Below are 15,201 nucleotides of genomic sequence, written 5' to 3'. Positions count from 1 at the left end.
CCCAGGGAGGGAACCTCATGTGTCAGCCGCGGGGGGCGGTGGCGGGGGGCATGGTGCTGGACCTGGATAACAGCTCGGTTATGGCTGTGGAGTGTGAGGACAGACGCTACTGTTTTCAGATAACCTCCCCCTCAGGCAAAACGTATATGTTCACTTTTCTACATATCCAACAATGACACTATTGTGTATGAGATTTGGATGTATTTTAATTTTCTTCATTGTCACTGATGCCTCCAGGTCAATGATCCTACAAGCTGAGAGCAAAAGGGAATATGAAGAAGTAAGTGTGAAAGAGTCTGTTGAAACAGCTGTGTTTGATCTTATTGTTTTACATCTTCATCCCAAAGACATTTACTGATGTCAGTCACAGAACAACGGAGTAGCTGTCGAGACCCATTTGTGTGGTTTTCATATTTGTTTTTGTGCTTGGACACGTCTGACTGGCCTGTCACAGCTGGTATCAGTCAAGTGATTTCAGGCGACTCGCATCTGAGCTATAGGAAGTCCTAATGTAAATCTCTGTGTTTCTTTCTCAGTGGATTTGCACTGTGAACAACATCTCCAGACAGATCTACCTGACTGACAACCCAGAGGTAACACACACTCCCACACAGTTTTATATGCACACACTGCATCACACACACACTGAATAAAAAAAAAAAAAAAAAAAAGACACTTACTAAACCAAATGTCAGATGTAACAAAATTCTGACTCTTAATCAGAAGCATTTCATTGATCTTTATAGTTAGAACATCACTCTTGGTATTTGATCAGGCAGTGAGACATATATTTGTTGTTCCACCACTTTAATTAGAATCAAATAAAATGCGGAATCTATTCTCTGTTATGGAGACATAAAATGTAATGGTGTTGTTCCAGCACTGTCTCTCTGAAGTCTCTCACAGATGTTGTTGCCTTTACTGCTTTTTCATTTGCAGAATCCTGCATGTTTACAGGAGGGTTGGCTCTCAGTGAAAATGTTTATTTTTCAAATTCTCCAGAGACAAACAGACTATAGCTGTGTCTGAAATGACTCTTTCTTTCACTCATTTATTTTCCCTGCATGATAATGACTTGGTAGTTTAAATGTCGAGTTGGTGATCTGTATTCTGTGGCCACTCCATCTTCTCATTTCTTCTCTTTGTGATCTGTGTTTATTGTTTTATTTAAAAAGGAATCGAGCATTGATGTTGTTGCCACTGAAAGATACAAAAGATAGATAGATAGAACAACTCAGTGTAGAGAGGAAACTTCCTATAAATCTGTGACTTATAACATCCTCTATCATATATCACAGTTTCTTTTGTGAAATTTAAATTAACATAATCATTGTTTTCAATTAAACTTTTTTTTATTTACAATCCATCTTAAATGATTGTGTCCAAGGATTACTTTGTCAATAATGTTTTTTTTTTTTTTTTTTCATATTATGGCATGCCTATGAACACTGATAGTTTAAGTTGCTAGTACTTGCTTTATGTAGCAAAAGGAAAATTCTTCCTCCCAAATCCTGCATCAATAATATACACCTGGGCCCAGAAATGGCTAGAAAGACTAATTTTGGACCTGAGACCTTCAATCATTTTCTTTACCTGGAAAAAAACCTAGGAAAACGTAAGCTATTTTTTAACAATTACTGCTGGTGAATAGACCCTACTTATGGCATGATTAGGTTGAGATAATGTAGAGAATTGGTGAGAGTGTGTGTATATGTGTATATGTGTGTGTGTGTATGTATGTATGTGTGTGTATATATATATATATATACTTTTAAGCATATTTTTATACACTGTTTGGGTCTTATTTATAAATGGCTCACCTGCTGATACAGTGATGCTGCAATGTCCCTGTTTCTTATTAGGCTGTTGCCATCCGTCTGAACCAAACTGCCATCCAGGCAGTCACACCCATCACCAGTTTTGAGAAGAGACCTGAAGGCTCGCCCAACCCTGACAGGTCAGGCATGGTCCTTGTGTAAGGGTTTATTCATAACACTACATACTGCATCAATTTTAAAATGAAATGCTTTTATAGAGGAAAGAAGTTTTGCATTTTGCTGCAACATATTTTTTAAACTATATGTGGCATGCTTTTGGCTCTTTGTCGTGTTATGTATTTATTGTGAAATACTAGTTAATCATTGTGTCTGTGCCGTGACACTGTAAAAGTGACATCTTCCTCTGCATGTATTTGTTCTTGGTGTATAAAGTTAGAGCTTAGCAACAGTAACTAGGGACGGATTTTATCAGCATGTAGAAGGGTTTATACAGTCAATGAGATAAAATGAGGGAAAAAGTTTGGATGGTTGTTTTTTAAAACCACAAACACACAAGCAAAAGTGTAAGGAAAGGATTAAAGTTTGTGTGTGTGTGTGTGTGTCATACATAAGCTACTCATGTTAGCATATCCGGCTTATTATCTTATACTGGTAGTAAACTAATGCTAAACCAACATTACTTCCAAGATCCATTAACATTTTCACACTACATTATTTTGTGGGGTTACAGTAAAGACAACTAAGTTATCTATTAGTATTAGCTGGCAATCATGTGCACATGTAAGATAGCAATAGTTGGCTGGTAAGACCACTTATATGGGATTCCTGTTTCAAACCATTTCAGTTGGAAACATTTGTCAGCCAGTTTTCAACCTACTCATTGAGCCAAGTTTAGCTTAATTAGCTAGTGTGCTAGAGCTGAGAATACAGGCAAGCAACAGTTGTAATTTCGCCCAGGCAATTAATAATCACTGGCTAGAAATGATAAGCAAGCAGCAACCTCTGGGGCTGAAGTGGCAAAATCTTGCAGTTCATCAAATGGCCACTAAAATGCCCTCCTGTAAAGCAAAAATAAATGTGTACATTTACAGCCTGGTACAAAAAACGTGTTTGCTCTCTAATTTCCTCATTAACTGTTCGAGAGGTGAATTTTTATATAATTACTGGTTTAAATTATATTAAGGCTTAAACTTATGCAAAATTAAAGGTGGGCTGCTTTTAGTGACTGGTGAGTGCCATCACAGGTACAGGCTTGAATGTGCCACCTCAGCTCCACCTCTCCACATTTTTTGGTTTGAGTTGGGCACTGCCAAGAACCAGACAATGAACCTTTCATAATGCAATTTAAAATGTAGCTAAGTTTTTATTACAGCATTCTCTTTACAGGACTGTAGATTTTGTCCCCGTCACTTACATTGTAGAGAAGGGACCTTGCGGCCAATGTAGACTAGAGAAACTCATTCAATTCTATTAAATTAGAAACTCTGTAGGCGTATTGTGAGATAGACCTCAACAAATGTAAACATGTCCTTTATAAGTTGAGTGGTAAATGTTTTGGATGTTCTGGGTTTATTCCTAATATAACTTACCTTCATTCTGTCTGTCTCATTCCTGAAGAGCTAAGCCAGGAGGTATACACACCACCAGCAGCGGTTCCCAGAAGACAGGGGCTGCCCCAGAGCCAGAGGACCTGATAGCCCCTGGGACACCCATTCAGTTTGACATCATGCTGCCAGCCTCCGAGTTTCAGGACCAGAACAGGGCCGGGGGAAGGTGAGGGAACATCCGGGGCAGGAAGTTTGTGGGGGTGCATGGTTATGAGAGACAGGCAGGAACAAGGTACTGGTGGGTGATGACGCTACTTTCCTGAACGTTGGCCTCATAGTGGTTATATCATTTCCAGGAATCTGAAAGCTTCATAATGACTCAGTGTAGGGGATTAATTGTTTTTTTTGCTGGCGCTCCCCGACAGACGCACAAATCCATTTGGAGAAACGGACGATGAATGTTCAACAGAAAGTGACGGTAACCATTTTCCTCTTCCAAGTGCAACTTAATGTTCCACTATCTCTCTGTCAAGGACTGTTTGACTCCAGCTCAACCTCATTGTGTGCATGATTGCGTACCTTAAGTTTACAATTTATTTTATTCACTGTCCTTGAGTGTTCATGCTGCGGATATGTTTGTGTATGGGTGATGTTTGTATGTTTCCGCAGACTCCCTTCTGCAGCAGGTATTCGCCGTGCGCTTCCTGGGGTCAATGGCAGTGCGCTGTGGCAATAATCAGGAGGTGATCTATGAGGCCATGAGGCAGGTGCTGGCTGCCCGAGCCATCCACAACATATTCAGGACTACAGAGTCTCACCTCATGGTCACCAGCAGTAGCCTCAGGTAGAATTTATGAACTGTTACATGAATACTACCTTTGAGGGCAGACAAAAACTACTGATTGGACCTCAGAATATAAAGATGGGGATGCATTCAGAAATTTCCCACCAATACAGAATTTTTTATTAATTAAAAATAAATTTAATTTTGATTCAAATGTGTCTTTGTAATTAAATTACATAAAAAACTTTTTGATGGTCTTGAAATCCTGTAGCCTCTCACACTGAGCAACACAACAGAATAAAGGGGTGTATTATGTGTTGTACAGATTGTAAAGCCCCCTGAGGTGAATTTGTAATTTCTCTACCTAAAGACAAAGAGAAAAGACATTGGAGCAAGAACCTTCTGGAGTCTCTGGAGTATAAATATTTGCGACAAACTCTTTTGTATGCCAATTAGGTTATCCTACAAAAACATGTGATGTTGAGCTGTTGTATAACCCATTATGGGTTTTTCACATTTGTAAGACACTTCACCTTGCATTGCTCCGTAACTAAAGACTATTTGAAAAAGAGACAAGAGCGCGCTAACAAAAGCTGACAAATCTAAAGCCAAGGCTGAAGTATTACTGCTGTGTTTTCATATTCCTGTGAAAGTCTATTTTGTCTTCACAATAGGTTGATTGACCCACAGACTCAAGTTACAAGAATAAGCGTAAGTATGATTGATTCAGTATCTCCTCAAGAACCTTTTTTGTCCCTTATTAGGCATTTAAGAGGTCCAGTCATGTTATTCAACTTAATCACATTGTTTCTCAATATTCCTTATTTCTCAGTTCCAGCTTGAAGAGGTATGTCAGTTTGCAGCCCACCAGGAGAACGGGCGGCTGATGGGATTCGTGGTTGAGGGCAGAGACTGGAGTGACGGAAATGAGGAAGGAGAGCCCTCATTTTGCGCCTTTGTCTTTGAGAGCAACACGGAGGGCGAAAAGGTTGATACACCAAACGCGATTTTTTTCAAGGAGAAACATGTTAACTGATGCACAAATGTATATTGAAGTTTTTCCTTTTATTTTTATTCACAGATATGTTACACCATTAGCTTGGCGAAGGACATTACAGAAGCTAAGAAGGTAGGAAGGTCACGAAAAAATGGAAAACAGTTCTAGCTTTTGAAGTCATAACAATAGTCGTTTTTTTTTTTCAATAAAGTTATTGAATGCTGAAAGGCATAAACAAGAGGACAAAGTAAAACACAATTAAATAAATTAGCTGTTTTTAGTGGCAAGGAAAAGTGATAATCCCCCTCTCATGGTAATGTTCCCCCATAAGAGAGAAACTGATTACATTTTCTGTAAAGACCACACTACAGTATTACTGTCGTTGATGCCACTTTATTCGAGTCAGGCCTTTATCTTTGTATACAGTGCCTTTTTAAAGAAATAAAATCTTTTGGACTTTCATAAGCCCACATACTCCCTGTAGATAGCTTTGAAAAGAAAACTTAACTCATCTTTTCAAACTTGCTTTCACCTAGAAACTTAAATACATACTATATTTTACCTCACTCACAATATTATTTATTTACCGTTTTTGTTCATTTTATTTGGATCCTTCAAAGTCATTTAAGTCTTGCAGATGCACATTATTTGTATTTGGTGAAGCTCATATTTATTTATTTTTTTTTAGGTTTTATATTTTCATAACACTGAATCCCAGTAGCTTTTACAGTAGAACAGAAAGAACACAACCACTAGAGGGAGTTGGTCAACATTTTACCTCCTATAGCCCTAACAATAAAAGGTGACAATGTAGGTACATTTCAAAAAATATAATAAATTCTTACTCAGCAACTGTTTTTTTTTTTTTGTTGTGGGTTTTTTTTTTAATAAGGACCCAGAGGCACTGGCCCAGCTGATGAAAAACATGCCTCTAACCAACGACGGCAAATTCCTGCTGCTGGAGCCTGAGACGGGAGACACAACCAATGGAGCAGGACAAGAAGACCTGGAGTCTGAGGCCTAGTCCGAGTTAGGACCACCCCCCCAACACACACACACGCAAAAAAAAAAAAAAAAAAAAAACAACAACCAGGGCTCGTGACCCCCTAGCCCCAACTATGGTACTGTAACACCCATATTAGTCCATTTACCCTGTGTTACTACATCTGTTTTATTTTTTTTTTTTGCTGTAATGAAAAACGTTAGCAGGCGGTTGCCTGCACCAAAAAGCACATGTCATGGGCGTTCTATTTGATCTGTTTTTCTACAGTCAGACAATTGCATGGGTCTTTGGATTTGTTTGTTTTTTTTTTTTACACCACTGTGGGTGGTACTTATGACAAAAGGGACAGCACATAGGTATTGGCTGTGTTTTATTGTCTTCTAATATCCCCAGCTATCTACCAGAAAGTGGTGAATAATTTGCTTCAGTTTAGGTTTACATTCATTTCTAGGTTTACAAAGTTTGAAGTGTTTGGAGAAAACATTGTTTTACACTTTAACTTGTATGTAAGGCTCCTATGCAACTACTTTGACATTTATTTCTTGTTTATTCGTGTACAAAAAAGTAATTGCACTTCCAAGGTTGATCATTTTTAATAACGCTTGATGGCTACAGAAGGCACTAATTAAGGAATTTGAAGGATCTTAGACTGTTAGGACAGTGATTTAAAATAGTTTAAAATAATGTCCGTTCCTGCTGCATTGCTCGTTATTATTGGTACTCTGTGTGAGCATGTGTCTTGAAGCAGTGGACACAGTTGGCGCAAGTGATTAAATGTTTGTTCTTTCTGCACTCTTGCCACTACAAGGTTACACAGACATGGCATCCCGACTATCTTAAGCATTCCCACTAAACCGAATTAATGTAATTTTACATTATTTTTACTACCTGTAAGAAAACATGTATTAAGATGATCAGTATGGGAGGTCCTCCTTGAGCAGGTTGAATATTGTTTTGCGCTCAGTTTCTTGAAAGCCTATATGTCCTGTCTGAGTGTCTATATGTTTAATCAGAGTTGGCCATATTAAAAGCTTTCAGAGCCAATATGCTAGGACTGATGCTGTGCATGATTAAATATTGGAATTCTCTCTCAGTCCCTTTGCAAAAGATTAATACCTCCACACTGAGCAGTAGTACTAAAGAAATAAAGTGAAATGTTACAGTAGTGCATCGGCAGACCACAGTGGGGTATTGTGTACTCATTGAAAAGCCATTTGTTCTTTGCATTTACATACGAATAATAATCAGAACAGAAAAACTTAAGGGAAGGCGACTGATCTGTGAAATTCTGCCTTCCCTCTGGATTCCAGTGCAGTTTAATACCATTCCAGCCCATTCGAGCTTTAACACTAATCTAAATGGACAGTGGAAGCCCATGGTGCACTGTGTGAATGTAATAAGTTTTTTACCGTGTAATACAGACGGGGTCAAAACCACTGACTTGACGTTGATCGTGAAAGTTACATTGTGTTGACCAGTGCGCTTGCTTGCTTTTTCTACTCTACATCAGAGCTCTTGGCAGAAACATAGCCTATGTTAAACAAGAATAAAGAATAATGTGGATATTTTAGAACTGCCTCCTGTACTGGTGAAATAATTAGTTACAGTTATGTGTGATTGCTTGTGACACTAATCATTGTAATTAAAGTAAAAAGTTTTGACAAATCTGGGGAAATGCGCTTATTCACTATTTTGGAGAATTCTATAAAAAGTGTGATACCAATATGAAGCTACAGCCAGTTAGCTCAGCACAAAAAGTGGAAACGACTGTCAAGTGGTACCAAAATCCATTTAACCGCACATCTCAATATCACTAATTAACACTTCTTCATTTGTTTAATCTGTACAAAAAAGTGTAAACTTTTTCTTGGCTGGTTGCCTGGCAACTGGCAACCAAGAAATAGTCTGGCACAAAAGAGAAACATTAATTGGTGCACATTAGAGGTGCTAGTACGTGGATTTTGTTACCACTTTACAGAAGCAGGCTAGCTGTTAAACCCCCTTTTCCAGTCTTTGTGCTAAGCTAACAGACGGCTGGCTGTAGCCTTACATTTAAGGAACAAATATTAAGGTGGTATCAGTCTTTAACTCTATCAGAAAGCGACTAAGTATTTCTTTAAAGTCTGTCTTTAGCTTTAAATCATAGAGGTTAACCATTTTTCTTTCTGTTGCCTGATGTACATGTGTATCGGCTGGTCTTCTGACGCTAGAAAGAAAATTCTGTCCATCCAATAGACTTGTACCCTCCTTCCTCTGGTGCTGGTTGAATTGCTTCAATCATACCCATACCATCAATAAAACTACAGTAATGCATCCAAACAGACTTTTGTTGACTGATGATATAAGCATGAGATTCTTTCCCCAGTTTGATGAAATATACAAACTGGTGCCTGTGTTATTCCTCAAACCTGCAGTCAAGAAACTAAATCCTCTTTCTGTATGTGGCCTCCTGCAGCCCTTTACACTTACTGCAGCTGTGCTACATAGTCTTGATATACATGTGTTTTTTAAGTAATGCGCTGTCAGGAAAAATCTGGGCACTCAGTGTTGAAAATAAATGAGTAATAGTAATATAGCAAGGGCTGCATTTTCTCCTGTCATTTTGGAAATGGCTTAAGTTGACAGAATCCACTACCCATAAGGCTTTGCACTTAATTTGTTTTCGTTTTCTAAAACCAATGTTAACACCTTTAATAAGTTTGTTTTTTCTTACTCAAGTAACTCTTCTTTATATCACAAAAGAACTGAGAGCAACGCTAGATAATAAAACCTTTATTAGACAACTTTTAGCTATTTACATATAATTGAAATTTAATTTATACACAGCTGGATGCACACCTGAGCATGGGAGACATTACAGACGGCATCAGCTTCATCTCACTTACAAACTTTGGAAGCATACAATTTTAGAAGCAAAGCCATTAACCAAGCACACAGACATGTAGTTCAAATCCTGCATATCACTCGGCCTAAGTGGTTTGAATGTCAAATCCATAATAATAAAGAACTGGTGGGGCTTTAAATTCATTTTGGAAAATGATGTATTATATGTGTCAAAGTAACTGTCTTCGGCCATATAAACACTCATGATACACAATGGTCCATTGGATAAGTATCAAACAAATGGCCAGCATTATGTCAAGTACTCACACTCGTGTACAACATACACACCAGTACACAGCTCAGGAGTCTTTGTAGTAGTTGTTGAAGTTAATGCGAAGCAGGAAATCCTCTAGATGAGGTTGGTAGCCTCTGTTCACCAGCTTGGTCACCACTGACAGAAGTAAAAAGAAACAAAACGTTTTAGAAAAGCACTATACCTTCAAATACAAAGATGTTAAGTATGTGTTCTTCATAGCACTTGTCTTAAAACAATACTCATATTTACATTGAAACACTTTTTGCATGCTGTAATCCCTGTTCATACTGCCATTGAGAGATCAAAAGATCCACAGTCCAGAAGACACATTAGCAGAAGATAATATGAGCAGGGTGAGTTAGAAAAATCCTGTGGGTATCTTCTAATGTCTGTTTAGTGCAAAAAGGACTGTGGATTTTGTCTCCCACTACTCACTCTGAAACGGCTTTAGGGCTTTTAATAACGACTATGAACAGAAGGAACAATTATAGCCAGCAAAAACAGTTTTAATATTCATATGAACATGTCAATTCTGTTTTAGGACTGGCTTGAAAAATTTAGGAAACACATTGGTGCAGCAAAGAAAGTATACAGATTTATCCAAAAAATGTATCCAACTCTTATAATCTATAATAATAATAATATAATCCACACCAGTGGAGAAGTACTTTAACACATACAAGTTCAAACAAAGCTAGACACTGTATAATTTAAAATACTACAATTACTCCAATATTCCAAAACTGAAACTTTAAGCTACAGTTTTGTTTCATGTGTTCTATAATTCAGCTCTTTGTTTTTAGACTTTTTCACATTATTTCTAAAGGCATTACCTCTAATCTAAGACCAGATGCTTTACTGATCACCCCTGGTTCATTTTAAATCAAAGATGAACCTGACTTCAGCTCAGAAACATCCTCTTCCCTCATTACAGCAAAAAGGGTAATACTCATGTAAGCTCAAAGAAACCTATTCTCTCAACCATTACAATGTGGCTGGATGACTTAATCCCTTCCATTTAGGAAATTTCAACATGCTTTAAAAAACAAACTCTCAATTTGTTAGAATTTGGCTTAGTTAAATACCTTGCAGCTTGAAATTAGAAGACAATGTACACTTTATACCTTTGGAAAATTCCATGTTATCAAACTACTCAATAAAAATGTGTAAAAACAAGACGGGGATCAGAACTGCTTCACCTTTTGATGACCCTTTCCCCAGAATTTAAATGTGGGTGAAGGCATTAAATCAGATCCAAAACAATATCCTGCCCTTACCTTTGAAAAGGAAGTGAGAATAATACTTGAAGGTATTGTATGACTGCTGCATGGCAATGAAGCTAGGGTGCACTGCCTCCCCCTGCTGGCTGTCCCAGGGCTGTGCGATCAGCTGGGCCCGAAACTTGAGGATCAGGCTGAAGATGCTGTGGATGATGTTCATGACCGGAGCCGCTTTCTCTGTCAGCAAACCCCTGGGGAGTCGAGAGCGAGGGGAGAGTGCAAAGTTTAAGAAATGTGACAAGGAACTTTGGAATGACTTTTCAGACGGGCTGAAATTATACACAGAAAAGTGTGATACTGACAACCTCTCCTAATGAGATTAAATCATTCATCAGGTTCAAAAGTTAGCCGCAGATCCAGCTGGAATTTTAATTAACTTGTGACGAGGAGGTTGAATTAATTTTCTATGAAATTATGGGTGCAGAGTGTTCCACTTTAACTTGCTGTGCCTCTACAGAGCCTGAAGAAATTACTTCACTCCCCTGAATGTTTCTCCATTTTGTGGTGCAGGCTAAAATCCTGATGTTTAAATTCTGGCTATATTAAAGTTCACGACACTTTGCAAAACAGCTTTAACAACACGTAATTTTGAGTCTGTCCATATGTGAAATATCTGAGCTCCAACTGACATTTATTTTTTAGATTGAACGACTGATCTAAAGCTGCAACTATAAGTCAATCAAAAAAAAAAAAAACACTTTATGGTCAGTTTTCTGATGTGAACGATTCCCATCATAATTTGCCAAGACTCAAGCAGAGGTATTACTATTGCTTGTTTCCCCCCCCCAACCAAATAAAGATATTCAATTTACTGTCTTAGAAGACAGAAGAAGAATAGAAGAATCAGCACATTTTAATTTACCTGTCATGAGCTTAAATCAACCATTTCTCTGCCAATACATGAACTCAGGTGATCTGATTCCAGTTCACTCCTACCAAATGTAAAATCTGCATACCTCAATACAGGTAAATACTGTAACTGCCCATCACAATATCGACCGATTGTTGGAGCTCTGTGACTCAATAAATGTAACTGATAACAGCAACAGGGAATTTTCAAATGACACTGACAAACAAAGTGTATTTAATGTTACTCGGTTATGTATTGGCTGATACACAGAAGGGCATCTCTATTGGATAGGTGCACCCCGACCAGTTTTTGAGAGTGTGTGTATATGTTAGATCATTCATTCATGAGATTAAACATTACATGTCGACATATAGATCAGTCCGAAATTTCAAATAAAATGTATTTTAATTCACCAACAAATTCTATAAAGAGGGGCCAAACACTAATATAAAAGTTCTATACTAAATTATGGTAAAAAAATATGTGGCGTGACGGCCTGTGGAGGACAGCCTTCTAACTGTGGCACATGCATCTTTAAATCAACTCTGTGTAACTCAGGTGACGTGGTTTGGTATATTCACCATGTCCTTAGTTTATATAAGCTACAGTGTTTGAGTTTACAAGGTTATATGTGCATGCTCTCACATAGGATGCACAGGCTATACGCTTAAACACTGAATACTTGAAGCTCTGTAATTGCTGAAAATTTATATAATAACTTAATTTATTGCAATCAAGGGAAGACAAGGACATTTGGTCTTGTTCCAAAATGTCTTCTCTTAGAATACAATTAAAGAAAATCATATATAACCTATTTTGAGTACAGAGAGAACAGCAGGCATTCTTATGCAATAAATACTGTTCTATGCACATATGCAGTTCCAGCCCTCACCTGAAGATGGCTCTGTTGAGGTAATCTGCATGCGTGCGGTGGATGGCATCCAGGTCGCTGGCAGTGGCCAGCTTGGCTGTGAACTCGCTCCAGGACACTTGCAGGATCTGGTTGGCGATGTAACCCTGTATCACCTTGACAAAATGCTGCATCTCATGTCTGTATAGCTGCAGCTGATGAAACTGCACCGAACGACCTGCACCTTTCACCAGCGCTGAGGAAAACAAACAGTCATGATCAGTGCCACAAGGATTGAAACACATTTGCTGGTAACGGACTTTGAAATGTGAAGATCTGCTGCTTTTATGTGTCCTTTCACAGAAAACAAAAACACTGCATTTGGGCTCTTTCCTATTGTTCCTCAGCAAACTGAACTCACTTTGGGCTCTGGGAACTTCTGACAGGAATTCATCTTAATCTTGCTTTTAAAAGAAAAAATATCATTTTACATGAATCAGTAGGCACACTACAATACTGACATACCTCAGTTAACTTCTCTATTATACATTTTTTCTTTGAGTGCAGTCTAGTTCGTCCTGCTTGTGTTCAAAAAATGCAGTCCTGTATTAAGTAATCATTCACATTTTACCCTGGTGATCAGTAATATGTTGTTACATTATGTTATGATCACTGAAGTTTACCCTCTAATAACTTCATACTTCGTTTTTCCCTTTTAGTGCATCCATTTATGTAGTCTATACACAGGCTTTCACTGATCAATACTATCTAACCCACTGAACACACTGTTTTACAACAATCCCACTGGTATGAGATGTGCTTTGTATAAATAAAACATAAAGGAATTGCAACATTCACCCCCATTAATATTTTATTAACAGTTCAAGCGCAACAGGAAGAATCTTAGCTCTTCCTTCTCAGAGGTACGGTGGAGTCTGAGCTGGGCCTGAACCTACTGCTCCCACCTTCTCACCTGTTCTCTTGAGGTGGAACCAGACCTCACGGAGGCTCCACACCATGTGTTTGAGTTGTAGCAGGAACGAGAACAGACGGTTGTACTTGTTCATGCAGCTGTCCGTGATGATGATGTTCAGTGGCCAGTCCACCTGGGAGATGACGCAAAGGGAAAGAGACAGAGGCGCCAGGGAGAGAGAAAAAAATGTGTGAAGGTGTGAGAGCAAGTGAGTGTGAAAGAAAGCAAAAGATAAGTGGAATGGGAGTTGGAAAAAAAACAGGTAAAGGGAAAGTGACAGATGAGGAGAGGGGAGGAGAAAGGTGTGGGTGCAGAGACGTTGATAAAGGAGGTGAGTGGAAGACAGAGTGGTGAGAGATGGGGGGTGGAGGAGGCATGGGGGAAATGATATATTGAGAGAGAAAGAGCAAAGTATGTGAAGTAAGATAAAGACGGGAAAAGTGAGGGAGGGAGATTAAGGAAAGGGACAAGATGGAGATTCAGTAGGAGAGTCAGTCATAAGAGAGATAGGAGGATGAAGAACAAGAGCAGAGGACAATATGTGCAGTATTAGTCACTGTGCATGTCACCCAAAAGACCCAACTCCAATCAATCTACGAGGTTCAACCATTTAAATGCGTGATAAGCTAATTTTCCACACCCAGGGCAGTTTGTCAAAACATGACAGGTTGTCACATTCAAGCTGCCAGTCATGCTGTGACAAGCATACCCATGCACGCGTACACACTCTATTACTCACCGCATTAAAACACATCGCCTCACCTTGTAGCGTAGCTCCAGACAGTTGAGAGAATCGGGGGCGTGCGGGTGGAAGGTCTCCGGGAGGAAGCGTAGAGCGAAGGTGAAGTTGCCAGCTAAAGGGGTGTCCCCATGTAAGCTGTACTGCAGGGCCTTACTGAGGATGGAGTTCAGGACCAGGGGGGTCAGCAGCTCACCGGGAGTCTGGCCACTGCCCAGCTGGGTGGAGGAAATATTGGTTAAATAAATTCCACAAAAGGTCAAACATGGATGACAACCGTTACCTCTACACCTGTAGTGCTAAATGGGCTATGAAGGGTTTCATTCCAAACAAACACTACAGGTACCTGATTACAATGATTAGCTTGCTTTCCGGTTGAGGGTGCGCTAATCAGTGAAATTAGCTGGTGTAGTGTTTGGCTGGAACAAAAACCTTCTGTCTCATGGGCCTCGAGAGACAGATGTACATGAATGTTTCAGAACAGCACCAAGGTGTTAGCAAAGGCTGTACTTGTTATTTCCCACCAGGAAGTTCAGTTTTGACAGAAGTGGTTTTGGAATCCGGCAGTGAAACATTGTGTGCTGCGAAACAGGAACAGAGAGACAAAAGAGAAAATACTTACGAGTTTAAAGCAGCTATAATTGATATTTTTATAATAACAATGTGACAATGAAGTGATGAACCTACAGAGAATTATCAGCTGAATCTGCAGCTCCTTATAGCATCATTTTCGGCTGCTGCAGACAGTTGTTTTCAGTGAAAAAGCTCTAAAAGTCCACTGTTCACTACCTGCTCAGCACCAAACGGCAGAAAGACACAGTTAGTTTAGCAGCTCAGGAGCCTGAAATTTCCCTCAGGAGATGGTAGAGACCAAAAACAAAGCATAAAGGGGGAATATTGGACTTTCGGAGGCGGTCATAAACACGACTCCAAATTATTTAACTTGATTATAAGGTTAAACGCAGACAGTTGCTTATTTACACATCCAGTCAATACGGATCAACATTAATTTAATTTCGACATGATAAAACTGTCCAATATTCACTCTTTTTTTTTTTAGCCGTCTTCTCCAACTCTCCTCCATCCGAGGGAAATAACTGTCTCTCTAGCTAAGTGCTCCGCTCTCTTAACCAGCTGGTCGCTAACTTTGTCTGTGTGCTGAGAGCAGGGAGAGTGAAACAAAACAGTTAAGTTGCAGGCCATAAACCAAAACAATGAGTTTGAAAAGGCAGTGAAAGCTCCATTAGGTTGAAGGGAACTG

At 39.1% G+C, this 15,201-nt stretch overlaps 2 protein-coding genes across 5 annotated transcripts in view; one reads left to right on the top strand and one right to left on the bottom strand.

Annotated features, from left to right (window-relative positions):
* appl2 (adaptor protein, phosphotyrosine interaction, PH domain and leucine zipper containing 2) overlaps positions 1-8,428 on the top strand; it is a 21,675-nt gene extending 13,247 nt beyond the window's left edge. For 2 of the 4 annotated variants that reach the window (XM_046037146.1, XM_046037148.1), the window contains exons 14-21: positions 1,863-1,957; positions 3,396-3,551; positions 3,751-3,803; positions 3,995-4,169; positions 4,784-4,820; positions 4,942-5,097; positions 5,191-5,238; positions 5,999-8,428. In XM_046037146.1, coding sequence (XP_045893102.1) covers positions 1,863-1,957; positions 3,396-3,551; positions 3,751-3,803; positions 3,995-4,169; positions 4,784-4,820; positions 4,942-5,097; positions 5,191-5,238; positions 5,999-6,130 — 852 coding nt within the window. In that variant the 3' untranslated portion in view covers positions 6,131-8,428. Of the gene's footprint in view, positions 143-237; positions 281-536; positions 594-1,862; positions 1,958-3,395; positions 3,552-3,750; positions 3,804-3,994; positions 4,170-4,783; positions 4,821-4,941; positions 5,098-5,190; positions 5,239-5,998 lie in introns of all 4 variants that reach the window. The other 2 variants (XM_046037145.1, XM_046037147.1) reach the window with 2 other exon arrangements.
* A 437-nt stretch (positions 8,429-8,865) lies between these two features.
* tubgcp6 (tubulin, gamma complex associated protein 6) overlaps positions 8,866-15,201 on the bottom strand; it is a 30,246-nt gene continuing 23,910 nt past the window's right edge. Inside the window, exons 21-25 of the mRNA XM_046037600.1 lie at positions 13,964-14,158; positions 13,202-13,334; positions 12,271-12,484; positions 10,526-10,719; positions 8,866-9,383 (exon numbers count right to left, since the gene is read on the bottom strand). Of these exons, the coding sequence (XP_045893556.1) occupies positions 9,292-9,383; positions 10,526-10,719; positions 12,271-12,484; positions 13,202-13,334; positions 13,964-14,158 (828 nt within the window). The 3' untranslated portion in view covers positions 8,866-9,291. The remainder of the gene's footprint in view (positions 9,384-10,525; positions 10,720-12,270; positions 12,485-13,201; positions 13,335-13,963; positions 14,159-15,201) is intronic.

This window comes from Micropterus dolomieu, linkage group LG22 (assembly GCF_021292245.1).
Source record: "Micropterus dolomieu isolate WLL.071019.BEF.003 ecotype Adirondacks linkage group LG22, ASM2129224v1, whole genome shotgun sequence".
Classification (NCBI taxonomy): Eukaryota; Metazoa; Chordata; class Actinopteri; order Centrarchiformes; family Centrarchidae; genus Micropterus; species Micropterus dolomieu.
The sequence above is the reverse complement of the archived record's forward strand: the minus strand, read 5'-3'. Positions and strand labels throughout refer to the sequence as shown.